The sequence below is a fragment of the Neovison vison genome, chromosome 1, assembly GCF_020171115.1.
Source record: "Neovison vison isolate M4711 chromosome 1, ASM_NN_V1, whole genome shotgun sequence".
NCBI lineage: Eukaryota > Metazoa > Chordata > Mammalia > Carnivora > Mustelidae > Neogale > Neogale vison.
The window spans coordinates 138,163,673-138,182,012 of record NC_058091.1 but is presented as its reverse complement, the minus strand read 5'-3'; the positions used below and the strand labels follow the sequence as shown (position 1 = coordinate 138,182,012).

At 57.5% G+C, this 18,340-nt stretch overlaps 2 protein-coding genes across 5 annotated transcripts in view; one reads left to right on the top strand and one right to left on the bottom strand.

Annotated features, from left to right (window-relative positions):
- Nucleotides 1-6,463, top strand: part of DTNBP1 (dystrobrevin binding protein 1) — a 128,087-nt gene extending 121,624 nt beyond the window's left edge. Inside the window, exons 9-10 of the mRNA XM_044259328.1 lie at nt 4,913-5,056; nt 6,092-6,463. Of these exons, the coding sequence (XP_044115263.1) occupies nt 4,913-5,056; nt 6,092-6,309 (362 nt within the window). The 3' untranslated portion in view covers nt 6,310-6,463. The remainder of the gene's footprint in view (nt 1-4,912; nt 5,057-6,091) is intronic.
- Nucleotides 6,464-7,028: 565 nt separating this feature from the next.
- Nucleotides 7,029-18,340, bottom strand: part of JARID2 (jumonji and AT-rich interaction domain containing 2) — a 259,997-nt gene continuing 248,685 nt past the window's right edge. For all 4 annotated transcript variants that reach the window (XM_044259295.1, XM_044259321.1, XM_044259304.1 and 1 more), the window contains 6 exons: nt 17,205-17,310; nt 16,035-16,217; nt 15,444-15,574; nt 14,865-15,048; nt 12,125-12,232; nt 7,029-8,976 (listed from right to left, as the gene is read on the bottom strand). In XM_044259295.1, the coding sequence (XP_044115230.1) occupies nt 8,794-8,976; nt 12,125-12,232; nt 14,865-15,048; nt 15,444-15,574; nt 16,035-16,217; nt 17,205-17,310 (895 nt within the window). In that variant the 3' untranslated portion in view covers nt 7,029-8,793. The remainder of the gene's footprint in view (nt 8,977-12,124; nt 12,233-14,864; nt 15,049-15,443; nt 15,575-16,034; nt 16,218-17,204; nt 17,311-18,340) is intronic.

Sequence of the window (18,340 nt, the reverse complement as noted above, 5' to 3'; positions counted from 1 at the left end):
CCTCTCGTGTCCCCCTAGGGTACCATCTTGATTGGAGGAGTCGCTCAAAGCACAATCACCAGCTTATGCGTTTATCTCCTCATGAGGGTTTTATTTAGAACTTGGACATTTACCATGATCCATTATGGGCTCTCACTGAATTAGGAAAATATCCTTTAAATATCCAGAAAAGAACTGAAAATGTCCCATACTCCTGTTTTCCAGATTTAACATTTTAATACTTTGCCACATTTAGTTCAGATATTTTTTTTTAAATGTTATGAAATATTCCAAACATACCCAGAGGTATAAGGAAGGACGTAAACCCCCATGTGCTATGCACCCAGCTCGAGTACGAACGCAGCACCCTGCCCTGCGAAGGCCCTGCCCGAGGGCCCCGCCTGGCCTCTCCGCCACCTCCCCGCTCACCGTCCACACCGGCCCGTTCAAATTCGATCGTTCCTTTCCGCTCTTAATCATTTCCAGATCTACTGAGTGAATACGCGGAACTGTTCGTGGTGTGGTGGGTTTTCCTTGTTTCAGGAGCTTTCTCGAAAGTTTTAAAAACCCCACTGTTAAGGACATTCTTGTGCGTCCTGGTGCACAGGAGGAGAGTTCCCGGCCTCCCGGTCACCGCGAGGGCTGCCCCACCCCAGGGTTCCTGATCGAGTAGGTCGGGGATGGGGCCTGAGAATTCGTGTTTCTGACCAGCTCTGGGGTGAGGGAATGCTAGAGCCTGCTGGCCCCGGGGCTCCCACTTTGAGAACCGCTTCCTTAGGCCGTACAAGGAGGATCGTGGTTACGGGGTCGTTTGATGTGTTATACTTGTTTTTCCTGGATTCGGTCACTGACCCGCCCAAACCCGCTCGTCCGTTCACAGCGGCCCTGGCTGTGTGCACGCCCGTCACTCCTCATCTTCGTCCTCACCGGCTAGAGCGAGATTGGAATTTTTGCCAGTGTGTATGAAATGACCTCTAATTTGGGTTTTAATTTGCATTTCCTTGATGGTCGGTAGTCTTACGCCCCTGGAATTGGCCTTTGCTGGTGATGACCTGAGGCAGTCACCTTCCCCTGACCCGGGGCTTAGCGATCCTAGAGTGGCCTTTAAATAAAGGCACATTTAGCAATTTAGCGCTTTGTCCATTTTAGCGCGACGGTGTGTCCTGTTGCTTCTGGCGCAGGAGCTCCTCGCCTGCAACGCACTAGCGGAGCTGGGCCGGCGCGAGCTGCAGGCACATCCCGCCGCGTGCCGGTCGCAGTGCTCCGTGCCGTCCCTGTGGCGCTGGGCTCTGCGGTCTGTGCCGGCCGGTCTTTCCGCGGGTCATGCGGGAAGGGCCCCTTCCGGTGCCTGGGCCCGGGCCACCGCCGCCCCTGGACGTCATGTCCTCGCCCCGTCTCCACCCGTACTCCCGCGGGGCTCGCCCGGGACCGCGGCGCTGCCAGCCCCGTCCTGCAGGAGCGCCGGCTCCCCGGCTCTCAGCGGTGGGGTGTGCGGCCGGGGGGCAGACAGACGGCAGCTAGCGGACGGACGGACGCGTGCAGCCGGCCGGCAGACCCCACGGCCCGCCACAGGGTTAGGGCCTCGGCCGGGGAGGGCCGTCTTCCGCCGAGCCCTCTGCACCCCTGCGCGCCTTGGTGCGCTCTTGCCGCTGTGCGGTCGCCGGGGCTCTTCTGGGCTCTTGGTGCCGCGGTAGAAACCTGAGCGTCCGAGCCCCGAGGCCCAGGAAAAGGCCCGGACAGACGTGGGCCGCCCGAGTTCAGTTCCTACACGGAGGGAGCAGCACTGCGCCCCGCGGCTGTCCTCACTCCTCTGCCCCCAGCCTGGGGTGGGCACAGCGAGGTCCGCGGGGCGCGTCTCTGTCTCGGGCGTCTGGGTGGGGCGAGCTTTGCTGCGGCGGCTCTCACACTGCGCATCTGTACGTGGACCCCTTGGTTTGGAGTCTTACCCGGAACACTTGTTTCCAAGTGTTTTCTCAAAGACCCAGCTTTTCGTTTTGTTGGTTTCTATGGAATATTTCATGAAGTTCTCTTCCCCAGTGCTGGAATTTTCAGGTGGTGGTTTTTTGGGTTTTGGTCCATTTTAAGTTGACCGTTTGGGCTGAGTTTTCAAGATCCTTGTCTGAATAAGGCAGTTGAAGCTATGAACATTTCAGGAGGTTAAAGTCCACCACTTTTAACAGAATTCTACAAGTTTTGACAAGTAACGGTTTCTTCCTGGGTTTTTCAGATGTTCCATTACAGTTTGACTTGCGAGCTGCTCAGAAGTGGCTTTAAATAATGCGTGAAGGTGTTTCTAGTTACCGTTTGTTACTGATTTCTACTAAACTTCATTATGGTTGTCAGAGAATGGGATTTTTTTTTTTAAGAATTTATTTATTTGACAGACAGAGATCACAAGTAGGCAGAGAGGCAGGCAGAGAGAGAGGAGGAAGCAGGTTCTCTGCAGAGCAGAGAGCCCGATGCGGGGCTCGATCCCAGGACTCTGGGATCATGACCTGAGCCGAAGGCAGAGGCTTTAACCCACTGAGCCACCCAGGTGCCCTGGGATTTTTTTTTAATTCAAGACTTAGAGTTTGTCTTCATGTTTCCTGTGTACTTGAGAGCAAGATTCTAACAAGTTTGTAAGTAGGGCTGTTGAAATATTGCCTATCACTAAATTTTATGCCATTTGGTTATGTAATTACCAAAGAGGTATACTGAGCCCTCCTCCCCCTCATGATTTTGATCTTAGATCTTCCTTGTCTGCCATTCTTCAAATGTAACCATAATGGTATTGTCACACACAGTTTGGAATTGTCTTTGCAAACTGAACCTTTATTAAGTACTACACTTTACCCCAATATTTTTGCTTTCCCTTAAAGTCTCTTTTATTTACTAAAATTACTGTGTCAGCTTTCTTCAAGTTAATCATTTAATTACTTTCCATTTTTCCTAAGCTTTTTGTGTGTTTCAGGAGTGTCTCCTATGAATGAAACATAGGTAGATTTTTATGACTTTAATTCATTCAGTCTTCTAACCTGTTACAACCAGCAAATCTGATTCATTTGCCTTTACTGGGATAACTGGCAGAGGTGGCTTCGTTACCATCTTTCTTGTGCTGTTTCAGTGCTTGTTAATCCAGTTTTTCTCTAAGTCCTACTCCCGCCCTCTTCAAGAGGGTGGGACAGAAAGGAAAGGGAGCTTCTGGACCTTTCAGAACTGTGCCAAAGCAAGGCCAGTAGCCAGAAAGGCAAGCGGACAGGCCTCCATACCCGTAAAGGAGAACCTGCCTGGTCTCCACCTTCTGACAGCCCAGCGGCCGCCGAAGAGGACCCCCAGGGCCCACATCTGACCAGTGGGCACAGTGCCCCTGACCAGCCGGGCTGTGGTACAGCACGGGGACTGCATGTCCTTGTCCACAGTCCACGTGGCTTTGGATATTGCCACTTTGCGGGGAAGCGGGGCGGGTCATTTAAGCTCGAGTAAGCTCCGTCACACTTAGGGTCAGAAACGATGTGCTCTTTCTTGGAATCTCACACTGACCATTGACGATGCTGTGCTTCAAGATGCTCTGGTTCCCCTCCCCCCGGAGCAGGGCCTCCCACCCCACAGGTTCCCCACACACCCCGCGTGGCTCCTGTCACCTGTGACCAGCTTCCTGGTTGTCTGTGGCCTCGCACGCCGAGATGCTTCCCGAAACAGGCTTCCTCGTGGCCCGGACCTGCCCTCCGCAGCCCCTCGGCCCTGCGTGCCAGTTCACAGGGCAAGCGTTGTCTGACTGAGCTCATATGTGATCCTTGATCTTAAATGCCATTTAATGTTCTAGAATTTTAGAGAGGACGTGGTTTCCCGGCTTCTGTTGTTGAGAAGCGGTCAGCCTGGTTATGGCCACCCTTGCCCCATCTCCCCTTCCTTTGGACGTCCCCCAGCTGCCCTGCCGCCGACAGGGGACTGTTCCTTTTATCTGTCTCCCACGGGGGAGATCCTGCCCCCTTGGTCTGGGAGGTCAGATCTTCCAGCAGGTGAACTCCTCACCCCATGGGCCGCGCTGCTCCCCACCGTCCCTGGGCTTTGGAGCCAGGACGCGCCGGGCCTGTGCGTTTCCCCTGCTCCGGAGCCCGTTTGGTCTAGCGCGCGCTTGCGGACTGTCCGGTCGTCACTCACCTTCCATTTAGCTCCTGCCCAGAGTTCTCCGTTCCGGTGACAGATGTTCCTATCTGGAAGTTACTTGGCTTTTCTCAAATGTTTGTCTAATAAGCCCTTGTTTTTTGATTCAAGTTCATTACAAATGAACCGGGAGGGGGTGTTCCCCGCGCGCATCTGCCAGCCCTGCTCGCGAGCGCTGGCTCCCGGGTGGCCCGGAGAGTGGGGCGGAGGCTGCGTCCACATCCAGAAGTAACTTGCGTCTGCCGCGTCCACATCCAGAAGTAACTTGTGTCTGCCGGACGCTGTCACGCCCGGAATGGGGACACCACAGGGCTTGCAGTTTTCTGGGCCACAGAGGTAGTGGGCACGGGGCTCCAGAGCAGGGGCAGCCGTCCCCCCCGGGGCCCAGAGCCGACTGGACTTCTCTGTGCTTGCACTGCGGGGAGCTCGGTGGGCCCCGCTCACCAGCCTGCAGCTGCCCAAACCTTGTCTGTGGTTCAGAGCAAAGACTCAAGGGAGTTCACCAGGGCAAGGACAGCTTCAGCCGGGATTATCAAGTTCAGGGTCGTCTGCAGGCAGGAGGGCTCTTTGAAACTGGGGTGGCTGCCGGAGGGATCCAAAGTCACCAAGGCTGGTCCGGGAGGCAGTCACAATGCCTGACTGGGAGTGGTCCTTGCTGTGGTGTAGAAGGTTCGAGTGGCAGATACCTCACACCTTGCGAACGCTGGCCTTTGCATTTGAAGCTCACCTTTTAGGGGGTTATGCACCCCTGGAAGCGTCACTTCCTCTCACGCCCTTCTCTTCCCAGAGCCCATGGGCAGCATGTCGTCCATGGAAGTGAACATCGACGTGTTGGAGCAGATGGATCTGATGGACATTTCTGACCAGGAGGCCTTGGACGTCTTCTTGAACTCCGGGGGCGAAGACAACGCGGTGCTGTCTCCGGTCTCAGGTGGGCGAGATGGTCACACTCACACACCCTCTGCCTCCGGAGGGAAGCCCTCGGAGGACAGTGATCAGACTGTGCCAGTCCCTGAGCGCACCCCGTGGGGCCTGCCGGCTGCCCGGTCTCCCACTTCTCCCTGTGTTTGGGGCCCCCTCAGGGGCCGTTCCGCTGCACCGGGGCTCAGAGGGCCGCTGGAGTCGGGCTGTCTGGCCTGGACAGGAGATGGGGGCTCTGCGTGGCTCACACCCCAACCCCTCCCATCCCCTCTCGATGTCCCCCACCCCACCCCGGTCCTGGAGTTCTTGCTCTGCACAGGCTCCTAGCTGGAGATTAGTTGCAACCCTGTGGGCACGTGTCCCCCACACACAGCCGTCCCCAAACTGCGAGTCACGGAAGGTCAGCAGATGATTTTCCGAGGCCCCAGCCCTGTCCCCAGGCTCAGGGAGATAGTCCGTCCGGACGGGGCAGGGTCTGTTTGCACTTGGGCGCTGGTAAGCCAAGGCCTGTCCTTCCAGCAGCAAACCGTGGCCTCCCGCTCGGGCCGCCGTACCACAGGGCCCCCTTCCTCCCCATCCGCTGCTGCTGCCTCGGACTTCTGCACAAGGCAGCGCCCTCCCCCTTCTTGTTGCCCCCGAGGCACCGAGGCCTGTCCCCAACGGGACGCTGGGAACGGCAGGAGGGCTGGCCCCTTTCCCAGGGACTCGACCATCTGTTCGTGACTTTGACCCCTTTAATTAAGACCTTCTTTTTAGTTTCCACGAATTGGGAGAACTGCTGAAAGATGAGGGAGTTTTTCTCTTCACCTTGTTTCTACTGAATTACTCCCAAGGATGTAGAGGGATCGGGATCATGGAGGGGACATGGGATGCTCCTCCAAGACATGCACCCTGTGTGGTTAGCACCATGTTTTCCTGGACTTGGTAGAAAGGCCCGGCTCGGGGCCCCTGGTGCCACCAGCTCCCAGCCCCCCTGGCAGGCTGGCTCTGTCCCCGCTGTGCTGTCAGTTGCCGGACGTCATGGCAGATTTCCTTCACTCCGCAGGGCCCGCATCGGGGATCGGGCAGCACGAGACCGCTCTCCCAGCTCCAGCTCCTGCCGAATCACAAGCCACGCAGCCTCCCTCGCCGTCTCTCTGCACGGAGCTGGCCGCCCCGGCCCCCGGCGACGGTGGTGAGTCCCCCATTGTCCAATCTGATGAGGAGGTAGTGGAGGTGGACACTGCTCTCGTCACTTTACACACGGACGACAGCGACTCCTAGGTCAGCGCGCTCCCACGGCGTGGCCAGGGAGACGCGGCCGTGTGCGGATCCTCACTGTGAAGGCAGGTGGTTTAATGGAGGCTTTTGGCTTGTTACACGGTTGCCGATGAACGGACTGTAAGAACAGCTGACAATAAAGTTTGTGCAGAAGGGCTTCCCGCTAGATCTGTCCTTCGGGCCTTCAGTGCAGGGAGGGCAGCTGGGGGCCCCGTGGGCCACAGAGGAGCCCATGTCAGGCAGGACTGGGCCGGGAGCCGCGTCCCGGCTCTGCTCAGCGCGGGGGAGGAAGCCCTCTTGGAGGTATACTGCGCTTCCTCCAGAATCCGGCCGCAGTCAGCTTGGGTTTTCATGTGTGGATACAAGATCACGTGCACCACCTGCCCCTCCTTCAGTAGGAGCCCACACCCCTGGGCCCGGAGGAGGAGGAGCCATAACCCGAGGGACTCCTCTGGTCTCGTTCCTGCCAAGAAGCCGGCCATCCGGCGGTGTCCCCTTCACCACCGCTCCTAGCCCAGCACCTCGTGAGAGCACGGCCCGGCCGGCTGTAAGGCCGCCATGTCCCACAGCCCCCAGCAGCCCGCGAGGGAGCGGGGAAGGAGGTGTCGCCGCCTCCACTCCCTGGCCGGGGGCAGGGCTGGGGGGGGGGGTCAGCCCTCGGCCCGGTTGCTGGAAAGAAAGAGCTCGTTTCAGTGCCCCATCTTCCACAAGACAGACAAATATCCAAAAAACTTCGTTTTTATTATTAAACCTTGTAGTACAAACCTGAAAAGTAAACAAAAAACTGGCAATAAACAACATGAAGTCCTCCCTCCCGCGGGAGGGGTGCAGAGCAGCGCTAATAAATTAAATGTCAAACTGTAAGCCATAGGCAGAAGTTTACTGTCAAAAAGAGGGAAAGTACACAGCAAGGCCATAAAAACCGGACAACCACATTGGAAAACACTTGACTCTGTTTATGTAATTGTTAAATATTCCAAAAACAGTTCAGTCTTCCGCAACAACAACCGACAAAGTATCACAGGACGCTCCGGACAGTCCCACCGGCCAAGCTCAGTGCAGCGGGGGCAGCTGCGGGCTCGCTGGATCCAATCACGAAACAAAGAACAGCTTGTGAAAACAGTTCCCTTTTTTATTCCACACATACTGTACACACAACCGGAGAAGGGCAACAGCTACTCCATTATTATTTTGTTGTTGTTGTTCAGTGATGTAAGCAGCACTTATAAATGTTACAAGAAAAACCCTGTAAGCATCCAATCCACCCGATGAAGAAACGGAAACGTAAGGCTTTTCTTCATCTTGTCTTCGCGCCCTCCCCACCCCCCACCGAGAAAAAGGCTCAAGTATTTAAAACAATTTACAGGCGTATGTACAAAAGGGATGGGATTTTTTTTTCTTTTTTTCTTCTTTTTGTTACAACATGGAGAGAAAAAATAGACAAGGTGAGCGCAAATGCATTTTCACATTCAAGCAGACCTGCAGAGCTCCTGGCCGCTCGAAGTGTGCCACCAACGAAACGAACTGAAGGGAAGATTAATGCTGACGTGTGAAGGTGGGAACAGGCGGGAGATGGAGACGGAATGTTACAGAGATTGCACATCTAGGACAAAGAAGCACTTAACGGCTTCGATCACTTTTTTTTTCTTTTTTTTTTTCTTAAGGATGCTATTGAAGGGTTTTTGATAAAGTAGCCAACAGCACCAAAAAATAACAGAATGGATTTCCTAATGAAATCAGGCACAGGTGTCCCTCACGTGACCCCTCCAAGGCAGGCAGGCGTCTTCCCTCGCTCTCCTCTTTTCCGAAAACAGATGCATAGTGATGTGCTGGTAGAGAGGACCGCGGCGCTCCTCTTCCGTGTTTTGCCTCGGGTTAGGAAACTACGTCCGCCTTCAGCTGCCATGACCACCCCAAGACACAAAATGGGGGTTCTCCGGTTTTAAAAATTACAAACTCGTTTTGCACATGACAGAAGAAAAGACAGCCAAAGTAAAGCCATTTCTTTTCAAGTTTTGTGTGTGTGTGTGTGTCTCCTATCCCTTTTCCTCTCTAGAAAAATCTGCTCACATGACTGATGGGTTTTAAAATTTGTTCTCCAAACTTCACCCTCTTCAAAATGGGTTAAAAAGCCTTTTTTCCCCAAGTTACCGAAGAAAACAACAAAACAAAACAAAAAAACAAAATAACAAAAAACGAAAAGGCTTTTTCAGCCACAGGGGCGATACAAATTAATACAGCCCCTCAAGGGTTTTTAAAACAGTGAATATACGGCAGTTTCAAAAATCTAACTGCAGTATCTAGGTATTCTAAGTACAAAAAAAAGTTCAACAGTTTAATGCTAAAACAAAATTAGTTCTCTAAAACCAGAAGAAAATCTTCTTTAGAGCTAGTGCAAAGACAGCTTGTATCCTACAGCAAGTACTCCAAACTAGAATATAATAATTACAAAAAAATATATATCAATCGACACGGGTGTTGGCATCTTCACGACGAGCTCGAAGCACTTTTGGATGAACTGGAGGATGAAAGCCGGGATGGCGGCACGTCCACGGTCGCTCTCTTGCGGGGCCCTCTTTTTGGTGTAGGTTTGCTGAGACAGTTCTCAATGCTGCCGTTCTTACCAGACACTTTGCCACAGATCTGATTGACCAGACTGATGATCTGTTCCTGTTTCGGGTCGAAACGGAGAGAGAATTAAGAAACCAGAAGAGCACTGGCCAAGAGCCACCCAGGGACGCGGAGCACAGAGTCGCCATCACGTGGGGCAGAGCCCTTCCAGGCGGCCATGGCCTGAGACCCAGTGAGAACAAGGCTCCAGGAGAGTGAGGTCCCTCCCTGGCAGCTGGAGTAGAAGGCTTCCTTGGCCACAGGCAGGAGGGGCACAGCTGCCTTGCCGTGGGGTCGGCAGGCAGCTGAGGTATGGCCGCGAGAGCCGCCCCGACAGTGGGGCGCGGTCTGAGCCCGACTCTGCCCGCACTGGGCATCGGGGGGAAGACCCGGGGCTGGGGGTCTGTCTACTTGCTGCCGCACGGTGACAAGTGCCTGAAACTGTTGGCTCCAGCCATGACACGCGAGCCTCCCTTCACCAGGGCGTGCACACACACACGCACCTGTCTGCTTGTAAATGTGCCAATACTCCCTCCTCGGCGAGGGGGAGCCTGTTCACTCAGCCGCTACATCAGGAACGTGTGGGTGACAGCCACACGACTGACCCATCCGGTTTTACAAGAGACTGTGGGCGAAAATATGAAAATGGCATGTGGCCTGACCTTCGTGTCAAAAGGACCTGCTCTGGACCAGGGAAGGAGGGAACCGTATGGACACACAGATGAGAGAGGCCCGCCCTTTATGCAAAGGCCCGGGGGTCAGCGAGCCCCAGGCTGGCCCTCCAGCACCAGGAGGCAGGCTCTCATCACAGGGGTGGAAGGTGTTACAGGTGAAGTGAAAACTGTCTGGAAAGAAAGGGAAAAGCACCCTAGAAGGAGCAAGGCCGCCCACTTAATGAAAGTGCCATCTCCGGCCATTCTTTAAACCATTTACTGCAAACCTAATCGAGGGTAAATAGAGGAACTTCTTTAAAACCTGGTTCTCCAAGCAGCAGAAGCTGCCTGGGCAGCACAGGCGGGGCAGCGCCCTCTCTGCATCGGCCTGTGCACCCGCAGACCGCTGCCAGGAAAGCCCGGCGGCTCCCCTCTGGCGGCCTGGACACAGCCTTGGGACCTGCAATTGGCCTCATAAGCCACTTCCGAAACACAACCCAGAGTGAGCAACTCCCCAGGTACCACCCCCCCACACGCACATTCAGTTCAACCTGAGAAGGAACAGGAAATCCTGAGAAGAAAAACTCAGATTTTCATTTACTAAGACCACCGACAAAGGAGGCGGCTTCAAATAACCGTTCTCACTCATCGAAACCAACGATGAAGCTTCAGAGGACCCGACCCGTGACTCTCAGTCCAGTATTCTGGTCACACACAACCCCTAGCTACACACAGGCCGGTGGCGGGGACGCCCCCTAGTGCCGGCGGCCGCGCTCTGCACACCAGCCCGCTGCTGGCCCGGGCACAGAGCCCGGCACTCGCCGCGAAGCGCAGCAGGGACAGCCAGGGACCCGCTGCCCTCACCGGATCTCCCGTTTGAAAAACAAGACCCACATCTGTGTTCAGCTTTTCAGCCTCCCTTACCCAAAGGCTCTCCCCTCAGACCCACAGCCTGAGCCCTGAGGAGTCCCACCTGGGGCTCAGACGTGAGCTGCCAGAAGGCCCAACCGCCAGGGCAGCCCCCAGGATATCGGGCCGGTGGCATGACAGAGGCTCGCCCTCCAGAGGAGGGGTCTGTGGGAGGAGGACCCCTCTCTGGACACAGTGCGAGGGCCTGGCAGAAGAGCATGTGCTGCTCGGGACAGGTGACACAGCACCACTGCCATATGAAAGGGACTCTGGGTCTGTCACAATGGGAGCTGTGCCCTCTGAGGGGTGGCATGGCGGAAGGACAGCCCGAGGCTGCCAGGTGAGACACTAGGCACAGACCTGCCACCTGTGTGGGGACAAGCTCAGGATGGGGTGGCCCGCTCTCCCTGGGAGACACTGCTCTCTGTGGCGGGCCTGACATGCTGTGGACACAACCGACCCAGAACTGGGGCTTCGGATAGTGTCCGCCCCTAAAGACGGGCAGCTGTCACAGAACCCGGAGAACGACCACAGGGGACACGAAAGCATGGATCCTTGAACAAGGACAGAAGCACAGAAGTGACAAGAGCCAACTGAACCTGGGATTCATCTGGAAGGTGGAAAGGGACTTGCAGAGTTGGTTGCCTAAAGAAAAAAGCTCCGTGTTTCTGCGGAGGGCCCCTGGTGAGGACAAAGCTGAGTCCCAGCTTCGAGAGCTGGCCCTGGGGCTCACGTGCCATGGCCTGCTGCCCGGCCCTGCTGGGAGGCGCCCCGGTTCTCACCTGGAAGTGGGATGGAAGATGCCAGCACAGTCTGCGGTGCCTCCTAGAGCCATGGAAGGCAGCAGAGCCCCCGGAGCACCCTCAGTGTCCCTGCACCACCCACCTGGCCCTGGCTCAGGGCTGGCTGGCACATGCTCATTTCCAGGCAAGGAAACAGGTGCAGGGGGTGTCTCTGGGGGATGCAGAGCACCCCTGCCCTGCCTGGGGACCGCACACTGTGGGGAAGGGGCACTGAGCCAGCAGGAGGACAGGACTGCATCTAGCTGGGCCAGGGGAAGGGCTAATTCCCTCTATGTCAGAGAGGAAGGCTGCTCTGGACCTGGCCCCTGAACCCCAGAATGGGACTCCTCCAAGAAAACAAAAACCAGAAAGACTGGGCTCTGTGGCCTCGGAGCTCCCGGGCTGCCAGTGCCACCACCAGCCCCCCAGGCTCTGTCTGTCCTGTTGTGGACGTGTGCAGGTGGCCCAAATTCCTCCCCTGCCCCCCGGATCTGCACCCCAGCCCCAGCCGCTGGGGATGGCACTGCCCCTTGTTTCCGGAGACCGGCCCACCCATGTGGCCAGCACCCACACTGCTTGTACATGGAGATGCTGCGCGGGGGCTGGGCTGGGCCCCCACGCCGGGCAGTGAGCACCGGGCTTGTGGCTGCAGAACTACTGTTACTGGGAAGAGGAAAACCGAAATGGAATGAAGTTCATAAAAGTAAAGAAATCCGATTTTAGTCCCTGGGATTCTCCACGTTCGTCTGGAGACAAGACTACGCTACTTTCCATCCCCCAGCCGGGCTGTGTGGCGAGGGCCTAGCACCCCAGGAGAGCCACACAGCTGCCCTCCACCACGGGCCGCCCCCAGCACGCACTGACCTCATCGTAGCGGTACATCAGCTTCAGCCCTCGGCAGGACTTCTGCTTCTCCACGTGGCGCAGAGCACACTCCAGGCAGAACACCACGTTCTCGTTCTCCTGCACGACCTGCGGGAAGAGCACCGGTCCTGAGGGGCAGAGCTCTACTGGGGACAGGCCCTGGAGGCACTGCCACCTGACAGAGCAGGGCGGCCTGTCCCCGGCCTGTCCCCCAGGCTCGAGTGGGGGGAGGGGGTGCCTGGAACTTGAAAATGTTGGGAAACGATGAAAAACCCAAACCAGGCACCTGCAGCAGCACTTGCAGCTGGGGAGCGAGCACATGACAATCTCTGAGCTGCACCCACGGATGTGGAGGCCTCGTGTCCCCTCCAGCTTTCTGCCGCCCACAAGCCAGAGGAGACAGGAGGAGAATGTGAGGCCTGTTCCTAAGCGCTCAAGTTCCAGGGCGTTTGAGACCCCATGTGCACAAACCACGGCGGGACGCGAGGTGGCAGACTAGGGCCAGAGCAGCTGTGAGGGACGCCCCCCAGATGTCCTCACACTGCTCTTCCATGGCCCCATCAGTTCTGCTGGCTACCCAGAGGCTGCCCCCCGAAACTCCAACCACCCAAATTGGCCCCTCCCGCCAGCGTGCACAGGAGCCTCCAGGAGCTTTGGTCAAAGCGTGTGCCCGGGGCACACACGTCTGTGGACCCCCAGCGCAGGGGATCCGGATCCCAGAGGGACACCCAGTCGGTGTCGGGGTCCTCGCCCCTCCCCCGACCCCCAGTCCTGCTCTCCTGAGTGAAAAAGGGGAAAATGCTGCCTTAATACATAAGATGCAAGAGGCTGACCCCTTTTCACAAAGATGCAGGGCAAACAGCCAGCTGGTAAAGCAAGCTGTGAGGGAGGAACTAACACTTAGAGGAAGGAACCCCTCACCTTTTATTTATTTATTTTTTAAGATTTTATTTATTTAATTGACAGACAGAGATCACAACCAGGCAGAGAGGCAGAGAAAGAAGAGGAAGCAGGCTTCCCGCTGAGCAAAGAGCCCAATGTGGGGCTCGATCCCAGGACCCTGGGATCATGACCTAAGCCAAAGACAGAGGCTTTAAACCCCTGAGCCACCCAGGCGCCCCACCCCTCACCTTTTAAAGACACTCAGGCCAAGCACAGAAATAGACAAAAACAGGAAATGGTAAACAAAAACACAAAGCTTATGACTAATCCAAGCAATAAAAATTAAAAATAAAACCTCATTTTTTAGGTACAAATTAGAGTCTCTCTGCTTTCTTAAAACACCGGGGCTGCTAGGGCACACCTAGTGACTACTCTCGGGGCCAGGCCCGCCCATCTGCAGGACGGCCCGAGCACACACTGACCGGAACCCGCCGGGCCCCACACGGAGCTCCTGACAGCGCCATTCGGACTCGTGGTAAATAAGGGACTCGCTCCCCTGGGAGCGGCTCCAGCCAAGCGCAGAGGACACACAGGGCTCCGTGGCTTTCACAAGTGATGCTCACGAAACAGTTTTAAGATCGGAGGAAATGCTTCTTTCTCTAAGAGAGCACAGCCCTAAATCTCCTAGAAATACCTTGGAGAAGACAGGCCAGGCAGAAGAAAATACAGATCTTCCTTGACTTACAGAGGGTCACATCCTGATAAACCCCCGAGAGTTCAAAATATCCTCAAGCCAGAAATGCGTAAAAATGTGTAACACTGCTGACCTCCCTGACATCACCCCTCCGCTGGGCCTACCCCTCGGGTGCTCACGCCGGCATCCTCCTGCACAAAGCCCATTTGGTAAGGAAGTGCTGACTATCTCCCGTGTCTCAAAGGGTGTGCTGGACCGGAACACAGAGTGGCTGTCGGCACACAGCAGGGGGCAGAGGGGACAGGGGCTCAGAAATAAAAATGTCAGTCCGGTTTTTACTGAATGTGTACCACTTTCAGACCATCATAAAGCAGAAAAATCCGAATTCCAACCGTCTTAAGTTGGGAGCCACCTGTAGGTGAGCTGGGATGTATGGGTGCCACGGACTCAAGGATGCCCCATGTCCACAGGCTCCAGTCCTGGCCCCCGTACTTGACGGGGCACCTACAAAGAGGCAACCCAGATAAGCGGAGGTCCCAGCGGGGGCCTCGCCAGAAGAGGTTAGGGGTCAGGCACACGGGGGAGGGTGTGTGAAGACCCAGGGAGCCAGGGGCCACACCCCAGGCTGCGACTCACGCCCCAGAGCTGTGAGGAGGGGGTCCCTTGTCCACGCCCCCCGTGCGGTGTTTGTCGCAGCGCCCCCTTCTGTTCACCTTCTCACTCCACGGGGAGCAGCCGGGAGGGGCCCCTTCCCTGCAGGGCAGCTGTGGGCGCTGGGGCTGGGGGACACACCGGCAAGGGGAGGGGCACTTCCCATCTACACCGCGCTCTCGGGAGGCAGCAGCCCCACCAGCAGGGACAGGGAACAGGGCCGCCGTGCGTGCGTGCGGCCGCCCGGGGGAGACTGGCGGGGATGCGGGGGACACGCGAACACGAGCAGAGCTGCGCTCCTCAGAACCACGTTTTCACCACAGACGGAGTTAGGAGTCCTCGGGCTGCAGCCCGACAAGGCCAGAGCCGAGGACAGACGGGCCCGCGGCCCCCATGGAGCAGCAGCGGGGGCGGAGTGGGCAGGGCGAGGACCGGGCCCCTGACGCGCAGCCACCGCAGACACCCGCAGGCCTGAGCCCCCCGCGCGCCCACACCAGGCGCCCCCCAGCTCACCATGGACAGGTAGCACAGGTGCTGGCAGACCTGACACCTCCTCTCCGACGTCTCCAACTGCAGCCACTTTCGAGGCTTTTTCTTGCCATCCGCCATGGCGCCGTTGCCGTCGTGGCTGCCGTAGCGGGCGGACGAGTGGAGGCCGGCCTCGAACAGCTGCCGCCGCTGCCGCAGCTCCGTATCCCTGCGCGCACAGAGCGGGGCCGGGCGGTCAGCGCACCGCCGGGCCACGCCGCACCTCCCGCACCCCCACTCGCCGCAGGCCTCCGCCAGGGCTGCTTCCGGACTCCACAGACAGCAGCCAGGAGAGGGCGGCGCGCTAGACCCCTGCCAGGACGGCCGCGGGGGCGACGCGGGGACGCAGGGGCAGGGCCCGCCCTCACGCCTTCCCCCAGGAGACAATGCTTCCCCCCACAGCGCGCCCGCCCATGCCCACCCCAAACATCACGCCTCGGGAGGAAGAGCAGAGAGAACCCACCCTGCACCCAAAGCCTCCACCCGTGGGCCAAGCGGGTAGCAGCCCCCAGCCAGAGAGGGGGCCGGACCCCAGGGGCTCCCAGAAGCCAGACCCCGGCTTACCTGAGCTCATCCAGAAGGGCGGAGATGGTACTGAGAGTGGGGCCGTTTTCCTTTTTCGCTTCCGCTTGTGCAATCTGGTAGAGTAACTTCTCCATGGAGAATGGCTTAGCTATATGGCGACGCTTCATTTCCTGCAAGAGGCCACACAGCCTGTCAGGGGAGACGGGCAGTACCAGGCTGTGGAAAGTCTCAAACTCTGAATTCCCAAAGTCTCCGGAAATCCTACAACAGTCCTGCCGCCTGCCAGAACAGCAGCAGCAGAGGGCAGGAAAAGTCCTTGCTCCGGCCACCGGCCACAAGGCAGGGGCCACAGCTCAGACTTTCTACCCACTTTGAGATTTTACCTTAACGCCTTCTGTGCTCTCTTCCCAATACTGTATGTGCATCAATAACAAAATCTTTCACCATACACACTCCCCTTTCCAAGTGAAGCCCCTCAGCTGCCGGTGAAGGCCTCAGAGGGATATTCCGCAATTCCACCCTCCCTCAGAGCACATGCGCACAGGCAGGGATACATGCACTGCTGTGCACTCACGCACGGTCCACGTGGACCAACACAGCGGGGCGCGCAGGGGGCTCGCCCAGCCTCACCTTGGCCGTCTCGAAGCCCATACTTGTCCACTGGGTGGTGGCAAAGTGCACGGTCTCAGAGACGCTGTAGCCACAGCACACTTTGGACACAAAGGAGCCCGGGAAGCAGACGACGAACTGGCCACTCTGCTGCACGGTCCTGTGCACCTTGATCCCCTCTTTGCACAGCACCTCCGGGGAGATCTAGGAAGACAGGTGGGGCTGACTCCTGGGCTGCTGCCCCCCCACCAGGACCCACTGCACATGGAGCCCCCATCTGTGCCAGCCCTGGCAGCCAGCCCCAGGGCTGCCCTGGGACACAGCCTCTCCCCCAGCAGGTATGAACACGCATACCTGCTCTCCAGGCGGGGAATGAGGACTTAAGGGGCCTGTGTGCCAGGAGACAGATTATGTTTCATATTAAAGGTCTGCTTTCCCTTTAGGAAACACACATAACTCCTCAAAGAAGAACAAAGTTCTAAATGGGTACTGGCCCAACAGTGACACCATGTCCATGCAGGGGCGCAGCCACCGTGAGTAACAGCCCTGTCCCATGTGGCTCCGCCCGGTGGGAAAAGGAGACATTTACACCACAAGGGGGCGACTGCATGGCCTCCGGAGCCTGGTGGGCACAGTGGTACAGGCTGGAGGCCTTGGGCCCAACAGCCCTAGAGGGGCAGCTGCTCCCCTTCTCTGGGCTGTCCCCAGGGTGAGGTGGGCCTGGCCATGAGAGCACACAGAGGCAGAGATCACCAGAAGCCAGAGTTCAGGTGTCAGAACATAGCTCAAGGCTAAAGAGATTCCCAGGAATTACTGACAAGGATCAGAAGCCTCCTGACCAGGAGCCCAGTCACTCCAGTGACCCGCAGGTGGGCACCACCAGACTGCCCAACACCAGCCCGGGGCCCTGCCTCCCTGAACACCCCATCCTCTGCTTGCAGCACGAGCAGGCCCTGAAACAGAGTCCACGGCCGCCGTGAATGTCAGCCTGGAATTCTGTCCCATCTGAGGAAAACACTTCCCTGGTTTGGGTTTCATAGAAGAGGGCATCCGGGCTTGGGTAAATCCCTGGGAGGTTGATACCTCAATGTCGTCATTGCCTCTGAGGGGCAGGTCAGCAAAGACAGTGACTCTATCCAACAACCCAAATCCCCGCCGCGCCCAAACGCTGGCGGAGCGGGGGGCGCCTACCATGACGTTGCTCTCCAGCATCTGCAGCCCTGGGGTACCGTTGGCCTGCAGCAGGGTGTGGACCACATCCTCGAGCTTGTTCTCCTCCTCAGCAGGAATGCAATACCTGCAGTGTTTGGAGACACCGGCAGAGCAGAGCCTTGACAAGGACCCTCTGCCTGGGGAGCACGTGCGGGCCCCACCGTGCACCAGCCCCCTCAGACAACAGAGCAAACATAGGCTTCAGGGTGTGGGAAGAGAGGTGTTCTCTGGGGACCAGCACCCCACTTCCCAGGGCCACACGGTGGCTTCTGCCTAGCGTGGCCAAACGGCAGCCCCTCCTCTTACGCATAGCTGACCTACAGATGAGCCAAAAACCCTTCAAGCCCAAACCAGATGTTTGAAGCCCCCTATAAATCAGATCCAGACACACGTGCAGACCCCACTGGCATCTGGTGTATGCTCTAAACCTGCAGAAGTCGCCGTGGGACAAAGGGGCTGGCCCCCAGGCAGAGGACGCCAAACCCCACCACTCTCCAAACCCACTCAGGAAAGGAGTCTAGCCCGTCTGTGTGTGTGCCGCCTTGTGGCCAACGCTGCAAGGGACTCCACAGCAGTGTGATGTCCTGAAACCAGGGACAAAGGCCCGGCCCCATAGAGGGCACCGTGTACCAGCGCCCAGCAAGCCCGGGACCTGGCCCGGCCAGCTCGGTGCCCAGGGGAGCAACACCATGAGAGCTGCGTCAGGCAAGCCTTGCAGGTGGATGGGCGACCTGGCCCGGTCAAGGCCAAGGGCGGGGACAGTGCAGACTCTCCTGGCTGCAGCTGAGGAGCTGGCTGGGATGGCAAGGAGGAGAGAAGGCTGCAGATGTCGGCAGAACTTAACCGACCCGAGAATCTGGAACCTTACTGCATCGTGGGGGAACAAGGGAGCTGTCATAGTGTCCCAAGAGGGCCCACCAGGAACACACTCCCAGAGCAGTCTGACCAGGCCATGGGCAAACGAAAACCCTGACCTTCAGTAAATATCAAAGCAGCGCAAACATCAGCAATCACTGCCCCCGCACCCCGCAACCGCACAATCAGCTCCAAACCTGGCCCTTCCCCCAGGCCACCGGCCAGCCCTCAGCACTGGTTTCTGGGGGGAAATCCTCCAC